General features: G+C 42.2%; 1 protein-coding gene across 3 annotated transcripts in view; it reads left to right on the top strand.

Moving 5' to 3' along the window:
* The window catches only part of filip1b (filamin A interacting protein 1b), a 31,038-nt gene that overhangs the window by 6,017 nt on the left and 892 nt on the right, over positions 1-24,129 (top strand). Inside the window, exons 2-6 of one of the 3 annotated variants that reach the window (XM_031865991.1) lie at positions 6,486-6,717; positions 9,891-10,067; positions 10,904-11,082; positions 18,288-21,045; positions 22,130-22,187. In XM_031865991.1, coding sequence (XP_031721851.1) covers positions 6,493-6,717; positions 9,891-10,067; positions 10,904-11,082; positions 18,288-21,045; positions 22,130-22,187 — 3,397 coding nt within the window. In that variant the 5' untranslated portion in view covers positions 6,486-6,492. Of the gene's footprint in view, positions 1-6,485; positions 6,718-9,890; positions 10,068-10,903; positions 11,083-16,068; positions 16,522-18,287; positions 21,046-22,129; positions 24,064-24,129 lie in introns of those variants that run through there. The other 2 variants (XM_031865990.1, XM_031865992.1) reach the window with 2 other exon arrangements.

Here is a 24,129-nt window from a genome sequence, read left to right as displayed (position 1 = left end):
CTGGATGGAAATAAACAGTCAGTGGCTCTTTGCCAGCTGAGCTCCCAGAGACAAAAACCCTTTGGCTGGTGGCTGGTGGAGTTTTCCCACTAAAACTGTATTTGTTTTGTGGTAGCTGTGTGGATAACTGCTGATAAGAGGGATTTAGAAACAGACGATAAGCTTCGATGAAAAATGAGCTGAAGTGAAAACAAGGAAAAACGAGTTGAAATTGCAAATAAATCTGCTGGAGTAGACAGACAGGAGCAGGAGGTGCTGAAATAGAAGAAGAATAACTATAAGCGCTGAAAGGAGTTGAGGTGTGAGTTGTGCATTAGCTGAAAGGAGATGAAGAGTCAGTTGGTTGCGAGGACGTTAGAAATTGATTGTCATGCTGTGTTTACATCACGAGCAACATGCGAAACAGCGACATGAGTAAACATGAGTTTATGGTCTCAGTCTCTAGTTTCAAGTCTTCTTCAATACAGCATGATGTTCATTTAGTACATTATGGTCCATTTAGAGTCACACAGACCATAAAGCAGGGGATGCTTTAGGGCGGGCTTACTGTGATTGACAGGTCTCTATTGGAGACGTACAGTATACGGCGTCTCTACGTCACTCCTCCTCAGTCCAGATATGGTCACTTCCTGTTCACTGGTTGCAAAAAAGCCAAGATGGCGACGGTCATAATGCTGAACTTGAGGCTTCAAAACATCAGTCCACAAACCAATGAGTGACGTCACGATGACTACGTCCACTTCTTATAACAGTCTATGCTGTGAACATAAAAATGTGAGGTGAGAGCTTACCACAATGTAAAAATCCTATTTTTAGCCCTTCCCCTTTTTAGTGGCAATCCTTTTGATTTGAAACAAGATCTTTTGCTTTAGAGTTTAGCAGTTCGGAGTCTTGGACTGAATCCAAAATGCCATCCTAACATGCTTTTCTTCATAATTGTGTGTATAGTTTTTTGTAACGCAGATTTTCGTCCGGGAATGTCACCTCATTTCATAATACTTCAAATATATAAATATTGCATTACTTTCATCAGTGGGCCACAGTCACCATTGTGTTGCCTCCTTTGACAGACACAATAGGCGTAATTCAGGCGTATCTAGGACTTCCACTACAGGTACAAGGTTAGAATAGAATAGAATAGTTTGGTCTGAACATACCTTTACAGGTCAGGTGTATTCATTTAAAGACCACTGAACCTCTGAGTCATGATGAGAGAAGTTCTGAGTTTATCTAAATGTCGATCTTGTGCTTGCAGCTCACAGTATTTAAGCTTTACAAGCAATGATTGAGACACATTTAAATGAGCCCAGTAGATTTGTTTTTTTATTTTTTTATTCTGACTGTAAATCAGTTTTACAAAAAACATCTGCTTTTGTGGTATTACAAGGGTTGTTTATCTTTGATTTATCCTTTGCGGTTTCATAAATGCATCAGTATGCTGCTCGTGTACAAGAGCAGTCAAACAATTTCGTGCTGCTAACATTTTATTTTAGGAAATAAAATGCAGAGATTTTGCGAATTTGAATCTTGCGAATCAAGATCCCCATTTTAAATATTAAACAGTGGATTTAATGACAGGAGTATATTTGTTTTGGCTCTCCTGTGAAGTTGTTCGTCATCTGCTAACGTCCTCTTGCCTCTGAGGACGTTGTATCTTAGAGCCCTCCTGCAGCACAGATGACTGACTGCATTACTTTCCCCATTATGGTAAGTTACAGCGACAGGCCAGACCTCTTTAAACCTCCTTCACGAAGCCCATCGCTCCCTTATATAGTCATCTCTCTGAATCGACATGTCTAAATCATGTTGCACATGAAAAGCATGAAGTTTGAAGAACTGTAAAAGTTGAGATGGTGAATTTTTGGAAAGCTGCCATCACTTCCAAGGCAAACCGAAGGGAGCTCAGTTGCATGAAAGCCTTCTTGTATTAAATGTAATATTAATAATAATAATAAGTACAGTTTCACATCATCACGCATGCTACGTTATTTATTTTTTGATTTCTTCTTGAAACAAGATGTTTGGATGGGACATAATGCAGGAAAGGATCATTACAACCGTGAATTAAAGAGATATCAGTCAGCAAGAGAGAGGCAGTTGGTTATTTAATCATATATATACAGACGAAATCCAAATACCAGAAGTGAAACTGACGCGAAAGGAGAGTTAAATAATCGCTAAAAACATATTAAATACAAGTAAAGGAAAGGAAAATAAACAAAGTAGTGCAGCACGAATCATCTGACAATAATAATAGAGAGAAGTGACTAAAAGATGATGGGGCAAGATGTGTCATTGGAGAGCGAGGACAACAAGGAATTATTGTTTATTGGTTGGTTTGATTTTGAACTGAGCTAAAAAACATTCTGGCAGGAAAAACTGATTTATTTCATTATGTTTAAACGGATAACAATGATGGCATTAAAACATAAACAAAAATATGTGAAAAAGTAATTGATATTTTATTTAGACTTTAATGTCACCCCTTACATTGCTTCGTTGGTGAAGCACACACGAATTCAATGTCAATGTTTGACTTTTGCTTTATTTCAGTAATGTGAAGAATTTAGGCCAGAACACAAATTAGTTAAAGAAAAGTATACTCCCTAACTAACCTAAAAAATTAAATAAATTGCAGCTAACAATAGATGTTACTGGTTCTGACTAGAAAACACTGTTTCACTACAAAATAACAATAGAATAGAATAGAATAGAAATATACTTTATTCATCCCCAAGGGGAAATTTGTCAATAAATCTGTTATCTTACTGTAATTACCAATTTCCAACTTCTAAAGACTGTTGTTATGACTGGGATTTTTCTGAAAGCTCAAAAATATCCAACTAGGCCTTAAATAAAGCAGAAGTGCCTGAAAATACACACAAATACGGACACTTCAAGTCAGCTAAAATCTTCTGTTCAAGATAATTACACTCAAATTTAAAGGACAGTCTTATAATTGCTACAGTGTTTTATGTTTAACCAACTCAAAATGTCCGGTTACGTGAATCATTGGAAGAAGTAAATATTACGCATATCTACCACCAAATATGGCCGCTGCAACAACGCTAACATGACAGACGACACTTTTGCTTTCAATCATGAGACTGATGCGTCAAACAAGAGAAAACAATTACAGACCACAGAGGCCAGACATGCTAGCATGATCTATATTTACCCCGAGGACACGTCTCCATCATTTCAATATGAGCTGAAACATGAACCCAGTGGATGTTTAGTTGGTGTTTTTCTGTCTCGGGGATTGACGTACGTGACCTCTGTTTAGCTAACAACTGTTGAGGCGTTGTATTAGTATAAACAGGCGGCTAGGGTTAGCGGCTAGGGTTAGCGGCTATTGAAGCAGCTATTGACAACAACCGGTGACGTGGAGGAGTGTGAGGAGGAAAATGGAGGTCCAGGCATCTGTGGGATTGCTGATGGATCATAATGTGATAGCCCTGGAGTCCCCCCCCCCCTCGCCCTTGTTGGACTCTGAACAACAACAAGTGGGGAGACCCTAAAAATAACCCTGAATAAACTTTCACCAAACAAACAGCTGCACAGCTCACAAATAGAGGCGAAGGACAGACGATATATTTCAAGTGTAGTGGGGCTGTAAAATGGATGATTGACATTTCACCAGCATGGACGTCTAAACCCGATTAGATGAATGGACCGCTAACTGGGCCAGTGTTGTTCTAATTACCGCCAATGTAAACTGGTAAAACTGAGCAGCTGTTCTGTATGTAAACATGCTAACGTAGTCCGTTAGCAAAGCTGTAAATCACAGATGAGTCATGCTAATATTAGCAAATACATAACCCAATGCATTACCGTTAGCATGTTAGCTTTTATGCTGAAGAGTCTACACAGCAACGTGCTAGCTAAAATGTCATTTGCTCTCCAGGTATTGGACAAATTTGAAATCTGACTGACATTGGATAAAAAATGATTATAATTAATTTTGTGGGGGCCATGACTGTCAGCACATTTCACAGCAATCCATCCAAATACCTACATTGTTTGGGTCTAGATGTAAAGAAGGAGATATTTCAACCTCCTTGTGACGGCTATGACTTCATTGCATTTAATGAAAAATAATGCACCACCGTTTCCTGGCAGTTACATGAATAATATCCACATACAATCAATGTATTTATTTTTTTGTAATGTCTGTATGGTTTTATTTTTTAACACACAATGTTGCAAATTTATAACACGATAAAAAAAGAAGCTAATATATGCTATTTATCTGGATCTGGATTAAATGTGCTAAATAGAAAATTCAGAGTGTATCTATTGTCTTAACCAGCTCTCAAACATGGTGGCGGCTAGAAGCTAACAGCGTTAACAGTGCAAACAATGGTAAACAAAGCAAGAAGCTCTGATAACGACACACACAGAGTGAGAAAGTCTTTATTCTCTGCCCAGGTAGACATTACTCCACTTCATCTTTACATAGATAGTAAGTTGTTTGCTGCTATAATAATGCTCTGAATGTCGTAAAGATAACCTTTAAGGCTAACAAAGAGGGTAACCATGTTGGAGCAACTCATGAAAGCTTTCTTTACCGTTAGCTTGTAGTGCTAATGTTGCACGGCTACAAGCATGCTAACATAGAAACAAAATAATGCTCGTATATTGTGTGTATATATATATGTAATAAATGTTAACTTTATTGACCCATTATAACAAATGCAGTCTGAGTCAAAATTAAAAATGTCCATTTCAAAGCATTTATTCAACAAACGGTAATATATTTACAACTTGTAATAACATACTAATCATTTCATACAAACTACAGTACTATGAGAAGCATAAATGTACATTTCCTCAACTAGTAAACCTACTGAAACCTCACAGGAACAAATGTGAAATAAAAGAAAGGGGACTGAAATAAACTCACTTATTAATTTCAAGCAGCAACAGGAACAGTTTGTCGCACTCATGTGTTTGTGTTACAAATCATATCAGTTTCATATTGGCCCAAAACCAGCAGGAGCAATAGACACAATATGCTTTTTAAAATTCACAGAGAATTATTGTTCTGGAATGGCTGGATTAGAAAACATCCGTGTGTTGCACAAAGACATTTAATCAGGACACTCTTTGGAGTCGAACCTGTGACCTTCTTGTTACCGACCGCGCCCCCCTGCTGCCAACATACCTCCTCCAGCTTCTTATCCTCTGCAGGTCTCGTGTGTCGGCCACGGGCCACAGCTGTCTTGAGGTTTTAGCCGGTCTCCAGTGTAAATCAGGAGACCAGTTAGTCCTCATCACGTCTCTGTAAATATCTCTCACCATGGGGGGGCTGGAACTAAATAAAATCCTGTAAAAAACAACGTGTTTTTGTATCAAAATTATGATGTGACGGAAACCTTGAATTGAATGTTCTGGACAAAAGTTACATCATCATTCCAAATACTGGAAAAATTGCATGTCAACATCCCCCCAAAAAATCTATTTTTTAAACTTGTTGAGCGCATGCACAGGTAACATAAAGGCTTCTGTCGGCTTGTGATTGACTCCAGACGGGTTCTTCCTCTGAAGCCCAAACCTTCCAGCTGCTGCTTCACACTTGTCCTGGCTTTAGATTTGGCCCACCAGCTCTTCCAGTGACTCTCCCAGTTGTGACGCGTGGGAGATCTTGGCATATCTCCCCCCATGAAACAACTATTAATAACAGGCCGGGGTAACGCGGTTGCTACCGCTTCACTGCCAGGATTCTCTCTGGTTGAGTCACGGCCTGCTTTGATCCAATTACTTGTTCCTTTGTGAGGACCCCCATCTCAACCCCTCACCCAGTATCAGCCGGCCCAGCTGTCGATTTCATCATCGTTTGTTTGGCTTCTCCCTATCTACATGACCTCCATCAGAGAGAAGACGGTCTGTTTCTATAGAGTTGTTCTTAATGCTCGTCATCGGAGCCACCAGGTCGCATTCTGGTGAAACCAGATGAAATCATGAAGGTTCACCAGACACTCCTTTAGCTCAGACTCCAGCAGAGAGCGGTCCACCGTGGACAGACCCAGATCCTCCAGCAGAGACCGGTCCACCGTGGACAGACCCAGATCCTCCAGCAGAGACCGGTCCACCGTGGACAGACCCAGATCCTCCAGCAGAGACCGGTCCACCGTGGACAGACCCAGATCTGGTTTCACCTGCAGCCTTGGACCTGCAGTCGGAGCTCCGGAGAGAGGAGGAGAGCTCAGCTCCCGGCAGCAGCAGCAGCGTCTCCTCCTCCTCCTCCTCCTCCTCCTCCTCCTCCTCCAGGAGCAGAGCTTCTCCTCTAATGTGTTTTCTTAAGATAAGAAAACATGGACGTTGGGTTATCAGATAATGATATTATTATTGTAGCTAATATAATTATTATAGTAATTATAAACTATAATGATAATGTATCCACACACCACCAGTGAGCTTCCTGAAATGAACTAAAGGGTTTTCTAGGATCACTGTCTCATCCATTTTGTTTCTGCTCACAGGTAGAAGATGCGATCCCGGACCTGCACCATGGAGGGTCCAGATGATGGACACATCCAGCCCACCAAAGGCTTCATCAAGCAGGAGGAGGAGAACAAACCGGAGCTCACCAAGAGGAAGATGAAGGTCCAGGACGGGAGGACGGCGAAACCTCAGAGAGCTGCAGAGAGCAGGAAGGATCTGACCAAGAGCGACCTGCTGCACCTGCTGGGAATCATGGAAGGAGAAGTTCAGGTATCAGGTTCACTTCACAGGGACGTTAATATAATAATAATAATAATAATATAGTAATCAACCATGTGAGTACCTTAATGAGACTGAAGTGGGTTTAGTCTGAGCCTCCTGTCATCTTCATCAGTCTTTAACCAAACAAAGAACTTTTACCAATTCTGAATTACATCCGCTGGAATGATTTATTCTCCTTTGCATCTGTAATTATTAGTTAAATATAATGTAAATATTCATCAACATACTGAGATGATTTGAGCAATTTGGAAAACGTGTAAAACTGTTTTACAGATGGACACATCACAACCAGAATAGATATTAATATTTAACTTCACAAACATGAAACGCTTTCTGTGAAAACAAATGTCTGCGTTTTTGTTTTTCCATCCGAGTTGTTGATCATCTTTTTTACATTTAGAGATCATTTTAATCTTTTTTTTTTTCCATGATTTTAGCTGATTTAACTAAATTTAATTTGACTAAATTGTTTTCCATATATGTTCTCTTTTTATATTGTTTTACATTTATTTCTATTATTATTGTATTTTTATTATTTGGTTTGTGTGAAAAATGCAAAAGTGCTTCACGAATAACTTTTTACTTGCAAGGCACTTTATTCATATTTATATTAATATGACGATAAATATTAGTATTGTTGTTGTTATTATTATTATTATTACTATTAGACAGCCTCATTGTCAGTTTTTACGTGAACTCATCATGTAATGTCAACAACAGGGCAAATATCATCAAAAATCAATGTTTTGTCTATTTTTAAAGAAATGTCATTTTGTCGGAGAAGGTTTTTAGAATGGGGGAAGGTTTGTTATCGATGGAGATGACTTAAGACTCATTCGAGGACGAAGGAAAGTCTGAAAATAGTTTCTCGTCTTTCACAGAAAATCATCCAGTTAATCTTTATTTACCCCAAAGCAGCAGCAGCTCATGAAACCATGAATATGAGACACATCGACACGTCTCAGCGTGAGATGGTTAAAGGTTTGTAAACCATTGTGGAAACAGGCCGACAGTCTGATAATGATTTCATATCCGAGGCACGTTTATAAACTGTTCTCTCTCTGTTTCCATCCGTCCTGGCGTGATGAAGGTTTTCCATGAGGACGGAGAAAACACACACTTCACACAGGAGGAGCTGCTTTTTGTTAAATAAAGGAAAAATACACTTTATATGTGAATAACAGTGAACTAACAAGTATCCTGGTGAACCATTGACCTCCATTAAAAACACATCGACGAGCCTCACTGTTCGTATGACGGCTCATGAAAGGTGCGTTTTCCTACGAATAATTTCCATCTTTTCAAAATAAACTTCCATCTTCACAGGAAACTAATATTTGTACTTTTTTAATGCTACAGCACAATTTTATGATAAATATCAAATTCTTCCATGGACCCCCCGACAGAGAGCCACAGACCCCGGGAGGGTCCCCGGACCCTTCTTTGGAAATCACTGCACTAGAGCACCAAATGTGGATTCATCCGCCGCTGAAAGTAGTCCCCAACAAACGTACTATTTCCTGCTGTTTGTTTTGATTAAAAACTAGAGCGAACTACTGATGAAAATATATATTTGTGGGGTTTGTTTTTTTTATTCAAATTTGTATTTGTTTAAACATATTAAGATGATACAAAAATTAGGTTTGTCAGACAGAAAAATAATAATAATAAAAAAATAAAATAACAGCAGTAAAAGATTATAATTTCTGCTCTCTGTGTCTCTCAGCTCCCGCTGGGTCAACAGCTTTCGCTTCTTTTGTTGGGTAGAACAAATAAAAACATTTACAGCTCAGCATAGACAGCAATCCCCACCAATAATCATAAAAAACTCTTATTTTACACATTAAGTTAACTGATGAAGCCGTCACATCCGCGTCCCAGCGGTTACTGTAAACATCAGCAAACCTTACTCTCTCTGCAGATCTAGATCCACACCCAGATATTGAGGATTGTCGGGACACATTCTAGTGAAGCTCTTCACCTAAACGAGATTCTCGAGCCCAACAACATGAATACAATGACATCACCGTTAACTGATGATGAGCAGAGAGAGGGTGAGTGAAGGAAACAGCTCCCTCTGCTGGAGGAAAGCTGCCTCTCTCCTCCTGTCGTGTTGATGTGAGGTTATGAGGTCATCGTTTCTTTTGGCTCCACGTGATGCAGCGTCACATCCAGATGATGTCATTCAGCTGGTGTCTGAGCGTCACTGTGTAAATATTCAAGAAGTTAAACGCATAAACATAAAGGCTGAACAAAGACACTACATCTTTATAAAAGGCTGTTTGGGAGTTGATAGTTTCCGAATAAGTTAAAGTGCATCTTTTAGACTTTGGTTTGGATCTTTAGTTACTTATATTTTGGATTGCAGACAGTTTAACTGATGAAGTTCAGGATTTGATTGTGTTTTTGGGATTTTCTAATATAATACAAATAAATTGAAGAAACGTTTCTCTCAGACGTGTTTATACAGAAACATTATCTTTAAAAAATATTTTAAAAGGTTCTTTCACTGGAGAGCTATTTTGATTTTATTATTTTATAATTTAATTTGATTTTAATGAATTTTTATTTTGTTTTTATTTTTGAGCAGGTCATATTTAATGTGGTGTTTTTAAAGCGAGTATGTTTTACTATTTGTTCCTTTTATTGTTGGTTTTATTTCCTTGTCTTGCGTGACAAAAATGCAAAAGTGGTTTTATTTACAAAGCACTTTATTTATTTATTAATCTTGTTATATTTATTTATACATTTTTATTCTTAAAAAGCCTCATTATTAGTTTTGAAGTGAGGAACTTTGACCTCATCAAATAACCCCGTTAACAGGAAAACAACCATAAATATAAAGAAAATCTAAACTGGGTCAAAACTCAATCCTCTCAATAATAATAATAATAATGATACATTACTTATAAAATATTATAAATAATCACAATATAAATATATAATACTAATGAAATCTTATTTGAAAGTTAACGTAGTTTCATTAACCTGCAGTGTTCAAATGTTCAAATTATTTATTCATCCATAAAAACTGAACAAATGCTTTCTTTCACACCACAGGAAGTGAAATACAGTAATAATCATAATAACAATAACCATGAATAAAAACAACACAAAACAGTAAAGATATTAGCATTGAAGTCTCTGCTGCATCTCCTCAGGCCAGAGAGGACATCATCGGCCTGCTGAAGTTGGACAGAACCGGACCGGAGACTCTGGAGGCTCAGTACGCCTCGGCCGTCCCCACCAAACCCCTGCAGGCCCTGCAGAGAGACGGACTGTTCACCCTGAAGAACTGCAACAGCACCGACGACGTGTACGAGAAACCCATGGCCGAGGTCAGAGAGGAGTCCGAGTCTTTAGCAGAGTGACGGTAGTTTATTTAAAACAGAAACAGTTCTTTTTTTAAAGGTTCTTTGAAAGAAAATGAATGTAACTCAGTACATTTACTCTGGTACGGTACTTATTTTCTGCTACTTACAGCAAAGTAACAGTATTGTAGTGGAGTACTTTTACTCTACTGTTACTTCAACATTTGCATATTTTACTCAGGACTTTTACTTGTAGTGGAGTATTCTTTACAGTTTGGTATTAGTACTTTTACTGCAGTAAACAATATAAATACTTCTTCCATCGCTGCTATAATTGATGCCAGATAACAAAAACGTCTATCCAGGAAACCTTTAAATAAATTATAAGGAAATAACACACCTATAAAAATAAAGTTGTACCACTTTATCTCCCTCCGTGACGTCTAAAAGTACCTGAATCAGTCTAAAGGTTTCTTAAAACCTCTCAATTCCCAGAAAAGAGGACTGAAAGTGTCCTCCATGATCCCGAAGGATGACTTTGTATGTGTATACATCAAACTGGTTTCAAAGAGTTTAGACATAGATGGAGTACCAATATCGTCTAAGCTTTTATTTTGGCGGTGCATGTCCACCAGGGTTCATGGCAGTGAAATCAGAGCCTGAAACCATTTTATTTTGTGTAAATGTAATTTCCCGCTCAGTGACGTCTGCAGGCTGAACAGTCGGTGTGAATGAAGCTCATTGTCGTCACAAGAACCGTGGCTAATGTTGTTTTTTTGGGGGGGTTGATGTGGCGGCAGATGTGGCCTGAGCTGCTGTTGATAATGAGTGTTGACGTGTCCCCCCCCCCACCCCCCCCTCAGTTGGACCGTCTGGAGGACAAACAGAGGGAGACGTACAGACGGATGCTGGAGCAGCTGCTGCTGGCGGAGAAATGTCACCGGCGCACCGTCACGGAGCTCGACAACGAGAAACAAAAACACGCCGACTTCATGAACAAGAGCGACGACTTCACCAACCTGCTGGAGCAGGAGAGGGAGAGGTGAGCCCACCGGTCCCAGTGGTCCCAGTAGTCCCAGTTCAGTCTGGTCCTGGGTTTGATCACAGTCAGGAACGGGACTTTATATTCATTATAGAATCAAACAGCGCTGTCCTCTAGAGAAAGACATTATCAGTTGAATCAATAGAGTTTTACACAAAGAATCACTTTAAATCTTGAGTTCTCATACGTTTATGGGACATAAGTGATTCAGCATGAAAAAAGCATTAAAAATATTCAACATGTTTTATTTCTGGACCAAAACCAGTTAGTCCGTCTTTCAGTACTGTCTGACTTCCTGTCTGTGGCTCTCAGCTTCTATTGGTTCCTACTGAAGACTACTCTTTAAAAACACAAATATATAGTTTCATTAGTAGTTTACTGGAACAGCTGGTTATTGTAGTTTTATTCAAAAGATAGGAGGAGACAGTGCATTTGTTGGGGACTATTTTCAATGGCGGATTCATCCACATTTGGTGCTCTAGTGCAGTGTTTTTCTGGGGACCCACTTTTTAAAATGTTAACAACGAGGTCTTATTGTGGGTGCATGTAGGCTACAATTATCACAACACTGCGGACATTCAGGCCTCCTCGTGTGGCTCAAAGGTGAACTGCAGAAATAAATATATAAGATTCTGTATAAGATTCTGCAAATCTATTTAGCGACCCAAATAAAATCTCCTTCAACCCGCCTGTGGGTCCCGACCACCTGAAACGTGATGAACTGGTAAATGATGCCAGCATGACGCTTCTTCAGCGGAGGAGGTGGAATCCAGATGTTAGTCGTGCACATTCTGCAGATGCATGTTTGTTTGTCTGGTAGATAAGAACCAGAGCATCAAGGTTTTGGATGATGGTTCTGATAGAAAGAGATGATGAGTCATGACTTATCAAGCCATCAAATACACACAGCCCGTCACTCAGCCTCGACTGAAGTCTGAGTTGCAGAAGAACCTAAAGGTTTGGATTTTTTGATGTGCTCACAGCATCTTTCACGTGATTCTGGAGGCTTTTTAGTTGAGTTTCTTTGCTTGGTGCAGTTGTGCAGAAGAACGTCTCTGGTCCTCTTACAGTTAGGACCAGGGCTTCTAAAAGACTGGACCAAGATCTGGTTCTGGACTGCACTCTAAACCACATGATGCAATATACTTTATACTTACTTAGTATTGTTTGTGTGCTTACAGTGTCTTTGTAGTTGTTTTGTGTCTCTTTGTAGTTGTTTTTAGTGTCTTTGTAGTCATTTTGCGTCTCCTTCTAATCGTTTTGCCTCTCGTAGTCATTTTGCGTCTCTTTGTAGTCGTTTTGGTCTCTTCATTGTTTTTTTGAGTTTGTTTCTGTCTCTCTGAGGGACATGGAGGAGCCCTGACACTTTGTGAAATAAATAAAGCATGCCTTCCAAATACTTGGAATTGACATATTTGCCCAACATTAGATAAGAAAGACGAAAGTGATGGTGAGTCCATTTGGTCCTACTTATCTAAATGGGCCTGACGTGTTGTCTGACAGAGGTTCAAACAAACCAGCCACATGAGAAAATAATCTGCACAATAAAACATCACGGCGAGAGAATCTCTCACATCTGCTCCTCGTGCTCCATAAAAGTTTAAACAGTGAATCATTCACCTTCACATGATCTCATGTCTCTTCTAAACAACGTCCTTCAGATCTTCCTCTCTGAAGGTTCGTGGAGCGCGGACGCTGTTTTTCTACTCTTTTTCCAGTCGGCACTGATTTGGAGGTTTGCAGGTCAAAAGAAGTCTAGAATGTAATGTTTAAAAAGCCCAGCAAGATAAATTCTACCTTCTTATAAAGGTTCAGATGTTTAGAGGTGCAGATTCAACTTTGTGGTCCATTTTGCAGTCCTCTAAACTTCTAACCGTCCTCGTGCAGCTCTGTGCTCTGTGCTCTGTCTGATAACACATTCCTGTTGGCTGCAGTCAGCGTGCAGATTCACTGCAGGTGATATCATGAATGAATGAGTCCAGGGTGATGTCATGCCGGACGATTAGACGCCCAGTTTGCATAACAAACTGTGACGGACGCAACACAAGCACACAGGAAAGCTTTGTTATAAACATCTGTATTTGACTCTCGTGATGTTACTGCACTGAACTTAGTTATATGTCAATATGTTTGTCGGATAGAAAAAATGAATCCAAAAATCTTAAAGCACAAAGAATACGTGCTGTCCACCAGGGGGCGACTCCTCTGGTTGTATAGAAGTCTATGAGAAAATGACTCTACTTCTCTCTTGATTTATTACCTCAGTAAACATTGTAAACATGAGTTTATGGTCTCAATCTCTAGTTTCAAGTCTTCTTCAATACAGCATGATGTTCATTTAGTACATTATGGTCCATTTAGAGTCAAACAGACCATAAAGCAGGGGATGCTGTAGGGGCGGGGCTACACAGTGATTGACAGGTCTCTACCGCTGTCTGGGAGTTTTCCGTGTTTTTGTCTTATAACTTTAGCCCTTTCACAGTGCGTTTCTCTTCATGAAAGATAATTGTAACATTTAGGTCACCTAAAAATGTCTTATTCAGCGTTCGGTTGTACTTCTGGTTGCAATAAAACAAGATGGCGATGGCCAAAATGCCAAACACGAGGCTTCAAAGCGATAGACCAAAAGCCAATGTGTGACATCACAGTGACTACGTCCACTTCCTATATACAGTCAATGTGTCATTTCCATCAGCCTCAGCTGCTTCATGTAATGTAAGAGGATCACTTAAGTTATTGCAGTTCATCCTCTGGGGACCTTGAATGTCTGAACCAAATTTCGGGACAATCCATCCAATAGTTTAGATCTTTCACTCAAAGCCGCATGTCTCAGCCGCATGTTGGTGCTGGAGAGATGATCAGTATGATTGATCCTCTGGGGACCATGAATGTCTGCACAAAAGATGCACACGACCTCAATCTTAACGACGTCTTGCGAGATGAGGTTACTCAATACCAGACCTTAATTTAAACAGAGTGGATGACACTATAATGTCTCAGTTGTTCACGCTCCTCTGTGATTAAAATATTGCACCCTAGAACTTGTAAATGTATGATAATCTATGATAATATTATGATAAAATGTATGACACTTAGCTCAGCTTCCTCCCTCCTTGTTCTCAAGACTCAGAGTCTCAGACGATGGCTCTGCAGAAACTCTCTCTCTCTGTGTCTCTGTGTCTCTCTCTCTCTGTTCGGGTCTATTCATAACATCAGTGCTGACGAAGTGAGCCCCGAAACACTCGTAAAACTGAGCCCACAGCGAACACATCAGACCAGGAGATGCTGATCTGCAGCTAATTATAGCCACAATAATCAAAGTCCTTATTAACATTCAGAACATTCAGAGTAAACAGGAACGCGATGACACCGAGGAGCCACATTTGTTGTTGTTTTTAGCTGTTTTGGGTATTAAAAAAGGGATATTCTACAGGCCGCATTTTTAACAAGAATCTGAATCGTCCACCACTGTTAAATTACAGAGAATAAAGCCCACATTCCCCTGAAGGCAGACATCGTTAACTGGGTGAAATCGTAGCTTCTCAAACCACACAATCAGACTGGGATCAGGGGACCTCAGCGAGGCACTAAAGACCGGACGCAGTAAAAGGACGACTTTAGCGCTGCCTCACGCCGCCTGTGTTTACCACAGCCAGTGAACAACTCGCACACACCAGCAGGTGGCGGTAGTCTGCATGATAGATGGTATATAAGAAGTGGACGTAGTCATCGTGACGTCACTCATTGGTTTGTGGACTGAGGTTTTGAAGCATCGAGTTCATCACCGTGTAGCCCCGCCCTAAAGCATCCCCTGCTTTATGGTCTGTTTGACTCTAAATGGACCATAATGTACTAAATGAGCATCATGCTGTATTGAAGAAGACTTGAAACTAGAGATTGAGACCATAAACGCATGTTTACAATGTTTACTGAGGTAATAAATCAAGAGAGAAGTAGAGTCATTTTCTCATAGACTTCTATACAACCAGAGGAGTCGCCCCCTGGTGGACACTAGAGAGAATGCAGCTTTAGGACGCGAAGCTTTGACTTCACTTTTCAGAACCAGATGTTGCCGTCTGGAGTTCGGCAGGAATTTGGTTATAAACTAATGTATTGGATAAATTGACATGTTTGTCCTCATGATGGCGCTAGATGAGTGAGAGGATCACTAAAGAAAGTAGTCATCATTGGCGGCTTTAATCTGTGTTCAACTCGTCACGGCAATCCATCCAGTAGTCGTTGAGATATTTGAGTCTGGACCAAAGTGATGGTTTGGTTTCCAAAACGTTTGTTACTCATTGTTTTTTGGCCGGCAGTGGGAGAGTTTGACGAGGTGGGAACGGACATTGGGAAAGGGTGGAGAAGAGAATACTGCAATATGTTTTTGTCTTCTTCTGGGCTTTTATCTTTGAGCCTCAATAAAACAGATTTAAAAAGAAAAATATGTAAAAATGCAAATGTGATTATTGCACCAGCAGAAGTTGTATTAATCTGCACAGTTTCTCGACAACAAATGGCATCAACATGTCATCATTTGATTTATTCAGTTTTCAAAAACACAAGCCTGCAATCACAGGAAATGAATGGACGATATATTCGAGGCTTTTATCCAGTGAGAGTTTAAATGTGTGTCAGAAGAAACAGATTTCTCTCCAAAAGTGCACAAAAGCCACAAAACACAAGCAATCGGTGTAAAGAAAGTGCTCTTGTGCGCTGCTGATATTTATGTATCCAACATGTATCTGAAGCCTCTGCATCTGCAAGCTCTTTGCACCGCTCATATTTGGCTCATTTAGGAGCCTCTGCAATGCAGACCACAGGCCTCCTCTGCTGTCTGCAGCTATGATCTCACACACATACAATCCAGCCACTATGTAGAGTTTATATCCACGTCCTTTCTCCACTTTTGCGCGAGGGGGGGGGGGGGGGGGGGGGGGATTATAATGAGAAAGGCTGCGCAAAGTCTGGCATTGTCTGCTCCAAAACAAAAACTCCCGCCTTGCATTGTTGCCCGGTCTCTATGGAAACAGGCTGCTACAGGAGACGGTTGGGTCAAAACTGGAGCAACAATTTTTTAGGAAAAGGACATTTTAAAAGTGGCTTCATGTGTTGTGTTGTGTTGTACCTGCTGCCCGGAGGGAGAAGGACGAAGAGGAAGAGCTGTCTGAACCCTTCCTCCTCCTCCTCCTTGGTGTCCAAAGGGCAGGGCCTCTTTGGCCTTATATGGAGGGGTGAATGACATCACCAGCCAGCGGAGCGGTGCTGTTTAGCACAACATCCACCTTTTTTCATTGTCCACCGATGACATGTTTGGAATGTGATGTGGCTTTAATTCGCCGTCCTTCCTTCCCTCTCTGGCCCCGAGAGAAGCTCTTTGGCTCCTGCTCAGCCTTTAAACACACAGACATGGATCAACCTGCTCTGCATCCCAACTTGTTGGTGAGTTGAATAAAGGGGGAAAGATGTTGTTTTTTTGAGATTGTAAAGGTCTTAATCTTGCAGAACACTTGTGCTGAAACCTGTTTGTGTGTTTGAGTGTCTGAGCGTGCATGACCCACGGGAACAGGGAACCTGCAGCAGACTCTCTCTGACTCACAGACTCCCGCAGAGATCAGTTAAACATCGACTAACAGGCGCTGAATTCTCTTGAACTTTGTTGGCAGCTCTGCAGTGACTCTTCCTACTGTTTATCCCAGTGTTTCGATGCCAGTTGATTTTAACAGATACAAATGATGCCGTCTATAAAGACTTTCAAGGTTAAGATACTTATTTTCATTGTAAAACAGGGTTGTGCAATGAAATGCAGTTTTTAGTCCCTTTTGTTACATAAAATAAACACAAAACAAAACTGTATGATATGGTGGAGGATGAATTTAGCAGTCAGAAGAAGCTGCTGTGTGGTCTGGTGGTTCTCTTTCCAGACAGCAGCAGGGTGTCTTTGAGCTCTTTGAGCTCTTTGCAGGCACCTCTTGTCACCAATATCACTGATGCTCAGTAGATGGGTACCAAGAATGTTCGGGGGGGTTTAACCCCCGCTGTAGAGCCCTCATGCCAGTTTGTAATGTTTCCAGTCAGGATGCTTTCTATTGCTCCTCTGTACAAGTTAAGAAGAACTTGACACAGTAATTTAGCTTCCTTAAGTTTCCTTCAGAAATTCTGCCGTTTATGCGCTTTCTTCAGATACAGTTGTAAGATATCTTGACATTGTAGGCAACTGGATTTGCTTTGTTTATTTATATCTGTCCTCAAAGGGCCTGATCAGTGCAGTTTGCTGCACCAAATTAGTGCTAACGCTAGCTTAAAAAAACCATGAACTGTGCGCTACCCAGACAGCTTCATGTGTTAAAGCTGCATTCTCTCTAATGTCCAGCAGGGGGCGACTCCTCCGGTTGTATAGAAGTCTACGTATGTGTCATGTGTAGACGTTTTTAAACACTTTTGCCATCAGACATGGTTGGACGAGACATCGTACTACAGTTTGTTTCAAGTATAGCCAGGCATTAGTACTTCTACGTGTAGAAACCAACAATACTGCAGTTTTTGTACAAGCCTGCACCTTACAGAGTTCTTTAAACACTTGTGATCATTGATGTCATGCACCAAAAACACTCCATTTAATCATTAATAGGATATGTACCAGTGACAGTCCAGTACTTTCATTTTCATACTTTTTAACCATCATGGAGCCCACTGATACCCAAATAACCCCCAAATCGATTGTTCCCTGTTGCTAGCTTTTATTCTGCCAGACAACAGAAGCAAAAACCAATAAAATACAAATAGAAACATATATGAACAATAGAATAACAATTATTAAGCGTAAAAGAAATAACACTTACACCATTATAGAATAGAATAGCAATAAGAGTAAGGTAGATAAATAAAGTAAAATACAACAACAAAGATTAAATACAAGCGTAGAAATATAAAGTGTATAAGAAGTGATACTAACACCAGAGCCTAATGGAAACAAAATAATTATTATATTATTATTATAAAGTAGTAGAAAGTTATATTGCACATAGATTAATACAAATAATATCGCACATACAATTGAAATGTAATATTGCACGATGTAATTAACACTGTCTGGTCTGACTAATGTGCACCATCTGATAGAGAAATACAGGAAACTGTAGAGAAGGTGACAGGATGGTTTGATCCAAAATGAATTAATCTGTTGTGTTTTCCTCCTTGTTTCTTAGACTCAAAAGGCTGCTGGAGCAGGAGAAGGCCTACCAGGCTCGTAAGGACAAGGACCACAGCAGGAGGCTGGAGAAGGTCAGAGCGGAGCTGGTTAAGCTCAAGTCCTTCGCCCTGATGTTGGTGGACGAGCGGCAGCTGCATATCGAGCAGATCGACCAGCAGAGCCAGAAGGTCCAGGACCTTGCTCAGAAGCTGCAGGACAAAGAGCAGCGCTTGGCGGCGGTCACCGACACCGCCAAGGAGGACGGCCAGAAGGTGCTCGCGCTGGAGGCCGAGCTGGAGCACAGAGCGGCCAGGTTTGCACAGGAACACGAGGAGATGACAGCCAAAGTGGCCGACGAAGAGTCCCAAAGCCGACAGCTCAGGCTGAAGCTGGCCGGACTGGCGCACAAGATCGAGGAGCTGGAGGAGAGCAACAAGTCGCTGCGCAAGTCCGAGGAAGACCTGCAGGAGCTGAGGGAGAAGATCAGCAAAGGGGAGTGCGGGGATTCGTCTCTCGTGACCGAGCTGGAGAATCTGCGGAAGAGAGTGCTGGAGATGGAGGGCAAGGATGAGGAGATAACCAAAACGGAGACTCAGTGCAGGGAGCTGAGGAATAAGCTGCAGGGTGAGGAGAACCACAGCAAGGAGCTGAGGCTGGAGGTGGACAAGCTGCAGAAGAGGATGGTTGAACTGGAGAAACTGGAGGGGGCTTTCAGTAGGAGCAAAACAGAGTGCTCTCAGCTTCACACGAACCTGGAGAAAGAGAAACACGTCGTGAAGGATCTGGCCGGCGAGCTGGAGGCGGTGATAGCTCGGATGAAGGAACTAGAGTGCTCAGAGACGAAGTTTGAAAAGACAGAAATGGTCCTCAAAGACGATCTGATGAAGTTGAAGTCTTTCACGGTTATTATGGTCGATGAAAGGAAAAACATGGCGGAGAGACTCAAACAGGAAGAACAGAAAAGTGATGATTTGAGTAGGATGTTCAAAGCGGAGCAGGGCAAGGTCACAGAGGTCACGGAGAAGCTGATTGAGGAGAGCAAAAAACTTCTCAAATTCAAATCCGAAATGGAGGTCAGAGTCACGACCCTCGTTAAAGAGAAAGATGAGTTAACTACTAAACTTGTGAGTGAAGAGGAAAAGTGTAGGGAGCTGAATACCAAGCTAGGTGGTATGAAAATGAGAATAGATGGACTTGAGGAGACAGAGAGGGAAATAAAAAGGAAGTGGTCCATCAAGGACAATAGCAGAAATCCAGATGAAGACAACAAAGCAAAAGAGCTCAAGCTAGAAATTGAAAGACTCAAGAGCCGGCTCAAACAACTCGAGGTGGTGGAAGGAGATTTAATGAAAACAGAGGACGAGTATGATCTACTGGAGAAGAAATTCAGAACAGAGAAGGACAAAGCAAACACCCTCTCGAAGCAGCTGGAAGAAATGAAAAGTCACATCGCCAGAAACAAAGCCATAGAGAAGGGCGAGATCACGAGTTCGGAGGCTGCGCTCAGGATCCGCTGCAAGATCGAGGAGGCCAAAACCAGAGAGCTGCAGGTGGACGTCCAGGCCCTGAAGGAGAAGATCCACGAACTGATGAACAAGGAGGACCAGCTCTCCCAGCTGCAGGCGGATTATTCCGTCCTCCAGCAGAGGTTCTTGCAGGAGGAAGAGAAGAAGATGAGCATGAGCCATGACTTCGCCAACCTTACCAAGGAGCTGGAGGCCACCAAGCGGTACAGTCGCGCCTTGAGGCCCAGTATGAACGGTAAGATGATGCTCAATGTCCCGGTTACCTCCACCGCGGTGCAGACGGATGTGATGGCGAGCGAGGCGGCCGAGGAGGACGAGACGGCAGCGGGCTTCATCCGGAAATCCGTCCTCGAGGAAAACCACTTAATGAGCAACCTCAGACAACGGGGTCTTAAAAAGCCGGCGGTTCTTGAACGATACCCTCCAGCTTCGGCAGAACTCGGCGCAAAGAAATCCTGGATACCCTGGATGAAGAAGAAGGAGGCCATCACGCTCACTCAGACCGCCCCCGACATGACCGGTAGGGCGTCCTTGTTCCATCCGCCTGAGATGACCAGGCCGGGCCATCCGCTGCACATCCGCGTGACCCCGGATCACGAGAACAGCACCGCCACCTTGGAGATCACCAGCCCTCGAGCCGAGGATTTCTTCTCCAGCACCACCATCATCCCGACTCTCGGCCTGCAGAAACCTCGCATCACAATCGTCCCCAAGCCCACGACCGTGGCCTCAAGGAGCAAAACCTGCGAGCCGGCAGGAGGTCTCAATCGAGCCAAATCCCCCGTCACCATAACCGCCATCTCCAGGGCCAAGAGTCCGGATAAAACCAACGGCTGCGGCCTCCGGTCGCCGGTGTCCATCATCACGGTCAGCACCACCCCCGTGGCCGAAGCGTGCGTGTCGCCCGAGCCTCACGACGTCGTCGCCGCCGCAAGCCGCACGGTGATCAAGGTGAGCCCGGAGAAGCAGCCGACACCTTTCAGGAAGTACAACGGCAACATCATCACGACGGAAGAACACAAGATCCACATCCACCTAGGTCCACCTGGGTCCGGGTTCAAGAGGCCCTCCGAGGGCTGCGGCGGTCCCGTGTTGACGCTCAGAAGTTCGGAAAGCAGCAGGGAAACGGGAACGGTGCTCCGCTCGCCGCGCCAATCCTCGACGGGGAAGACGACTCAGAGCAAAATGACGAGCAGCATCACGATCACGCCCATCGCCTCGGCATCCTCCAGGCCAACGCAGTCAGTGGTGAGATTGCTACAAACACAGAGGCAGAAATATCTGAAGGATGTCTCATCTTTTTACGTTGCAGTTGCTTCTGAAATGTTTCAAAATGAAATCAGGTAGCATGACATCCTAGTTAGCGCTCTCCCCAGGTATAAAACAATGAATTTATAAACATCTCACTGATATGAACTAACTAACACTGGAATGATCTGACGAGAGAGAGAGAGAGAGAGAGAGAGAGGGAGAGAGAGAGAGAGAGAGATTTTTCACTGTAAGAAGTTAGAAAACTTGTTCAAAACTCTCATATTACCCAAAATGATATAAATTACTAGCTAAGCGGGTTAACTCTCACGCACTCGTGTTCATGGAACCTGGAAGTATTGATTTGATGATTTGTCACCAGATCAAAGCCATGACCACGACCCCTTAACAGTGCATTAAGTGGCGTTGGCTTGTAACATTTAAAAATCACGTACAAACAAACACAGGACTTTCAACCGTGCCCTTAAGTGTTGTTATTGTGACGTAACGTTAGTGGTGTTCGTGGCGGTTTTACATATTTTGTAATTATTTTAAAGTTGGCGTGAGGAACTGGATCTGAACCAGTCTCAGTGTAGTCCTGATCCTCTATCAGACCTCCATCAGTGAAGAGACCATCAGAGAGAAGATGGTCTGTTTCTATAGAGTTATTCTTAATGCTCGTCATCGGAGCCACCGGGTCGGATTCTGGTGAAACCAGATGAACTCATGCAGGTTCACCAGAACCTCCACCAGCTCAGACTCCAGCAGAGACCGGTTCACCGTGGACAGACCCGGATCCTCCAGCAGAGACCGGTCCACCGCGGACAGACCCAGATCCTCCAGCAGAGACCGGTCCACCGCGGACAGACCCAGATCCTCCAGCAGAGACCGGTCCACCGCGGACAGACCCAGATCCACCAGCAGAGACCGGTCCACCGCGGACAGACCCAGATCCACCAGCAGAGACCGGTCCACCGCGGACAGACCCAGATCCGGCTTCACCTGCAGCCTTAGACCTTCGTCTTTAAGAAATAGTCAACATCATCTTTTTCCTAATGGTGCCTTGTTGTTTTGTGTTTTCCAGCCCGGTTCGGACGTGCAGTCCACTCGGAGCGCCGCCACGAGGATCCCGGTGTCAAAAGGTACGAAGCCGAGCAGCAAGGCGATTCTGGGCGTGTCGACAGTGACGAGGTTAGAGTCGCGGGCCGAATGCCAGTCGATGAAAATCGAGCTGAGGAGGTCGACGGTGGGCGGCTCGGCCTCCGCGGCAGGAGGCAAGAGCTGAGGGGGGGGGGGCTCGATGTCGTGATTGGGTTTATGAGTCACAGGCTGCATCAAATGGGACTCTGTGTGTTAAGATTTACAAACACAAGTTTTATTTAAGTCACACCTTCATTTTGAAACTAAACATGTTTTCAGGAAAGATTTTGTCATTTGAAGGACGTTTTAAAAAAATGTTTTTGTTATATTTAATTCCCAAATGAAGCATCTCTGAGCATTCTCTTCTGCATTTTGATTAACTCCATGTTGCTGGTACTTTCTGGACGTCGCTCTAAACTTTATTCTCATCATTTACATTTTCTTTTCGTTGCATGTGTTTTTATTTCACAGCAGCTTTTGGAGGTTTCCAGTCACACTGTGGACTGTTTGTGAGAGTCTCAGTTTTCATTGTTCTTTTTGACAGGCACTTAAATAAAAATATATATTTATCTCTGAATCTGGCATTGCTTTGTAGTATTAATGTGTGTGTGTGTGTGTGTGTGTGTGTGTGTGTGTGTGTGTGTGTGTGTGTGTGTGTTAAACAGCAGAAAAGCCTCCATAATATTAACCCATGCTGGTAAACAGAGCACATGATGTTTCCATGGCCTGGTGTGAAAATGATAGTAGGCTCCACAGCATTGAGTTTTTACATATAAATATATAAATCAGGATTAACGTTGACTGGATAGACTTTAGGTAATTACCAGAAATGCAAGGTTCTTTACTCAAGGCCATTTTAATCGTGACTATCCCTCCCTCATCTAAAGAAAAGTCTACATTTGCACTCATTCTTGGAGTGATGACTCAGTAAATTCTTATTTAACTTACCCAATAAATGTATTATCAGATACAGTTAGACTTGTGCTTCCAGAGGATGTCATTATCTAATAAACGAGTTGAAATCATAAGAAAAAGACGTTCCAAACAACTGCAGAACTTGCTTGAGAATAATTGCGTTTTTTAATTTTTCTTCATTATCAAAGTAATCCAGTGATAGTCGTCTCTACATCGACGAGTACACTGCAAAAAGAAGCTGATAAAAGATCATTCGGCAAACTTTAATGGTGCCAATTTGCCAAAATGTACAAAGACAGGCTATAAAACGGAGCTCGTGTTGGAACCTGGAGACTCCACGAACCCTCCAAGTCTGACTTTAAACCCTCCTGATCCACAACAAACAAAACCAACGTAGACAGAAGAAATAAAAGCATTTCAATACATTTAGACAGATTAACACATTTAAAGGTTCCAAACAAACTCCAAACATCCAGAGAACGAGTGAGGAACTCTGCATTTTGGTCATTTTGGTGAACTGACCATGAAAGAGTTGCTTCTGCATTATTTTTGACTTTTTGATGCACTAATTTCAACAGTGATTGTTTCAAAGAAGAAGAGTATGAACATGAAGACGATCTTGTTTCCAGGTTTACTTATAGTTCTAATTTCTGCAAAATAGATGTTTAAGATACTGATGAACTCTTCGTTGTCCTGCTGCATTATAACATTTGTGTGGTTGCAATGCACATCACTGTATTTGATCTTCACAGCAGACTCACAGCGCCCTCTCATGGACAACAACACAAACACTCAATGACTGAAGATTCTCCTCACATGAGGAAGAAACCTGCTCACGTTGAGTTAACCTCACGACTCTAAACGTATGAATCAGATTAGCTTCACACTCACGGTCGTCTCACTGCATCGAATCAATAAACAAACCATATTCTGCAGGTTATTGTTTCCTCTAAATGGAGCTTTAATTGGTTTCTGATAACTGGGAAGAGAGGAAACGAGGGAGCGAGAGAGGGACATTAACCCGGGAGG

Source organism: Anarrhichthys ocellatus, unplaced genomic scaffold, assembly GCF_004355925.1.
Source record: "Anarrhichthys ocellatus isolate YVR2014 unplaced genomic scaffold, GSC_Weel_1.0 scaffold34, whole genome shotgun sequence".
In the NCBI taxonomy this organism is placed as follows: Eukaryota; Metazoa; Chordata; class Actinopteri; order Perciformes; family Anarhichadidae; genus Anarrhichthys; species Anarrhichthys ocellatus.
This window is presented reverse-complemented; position numbering and strand designations above follow the sequence as displayed.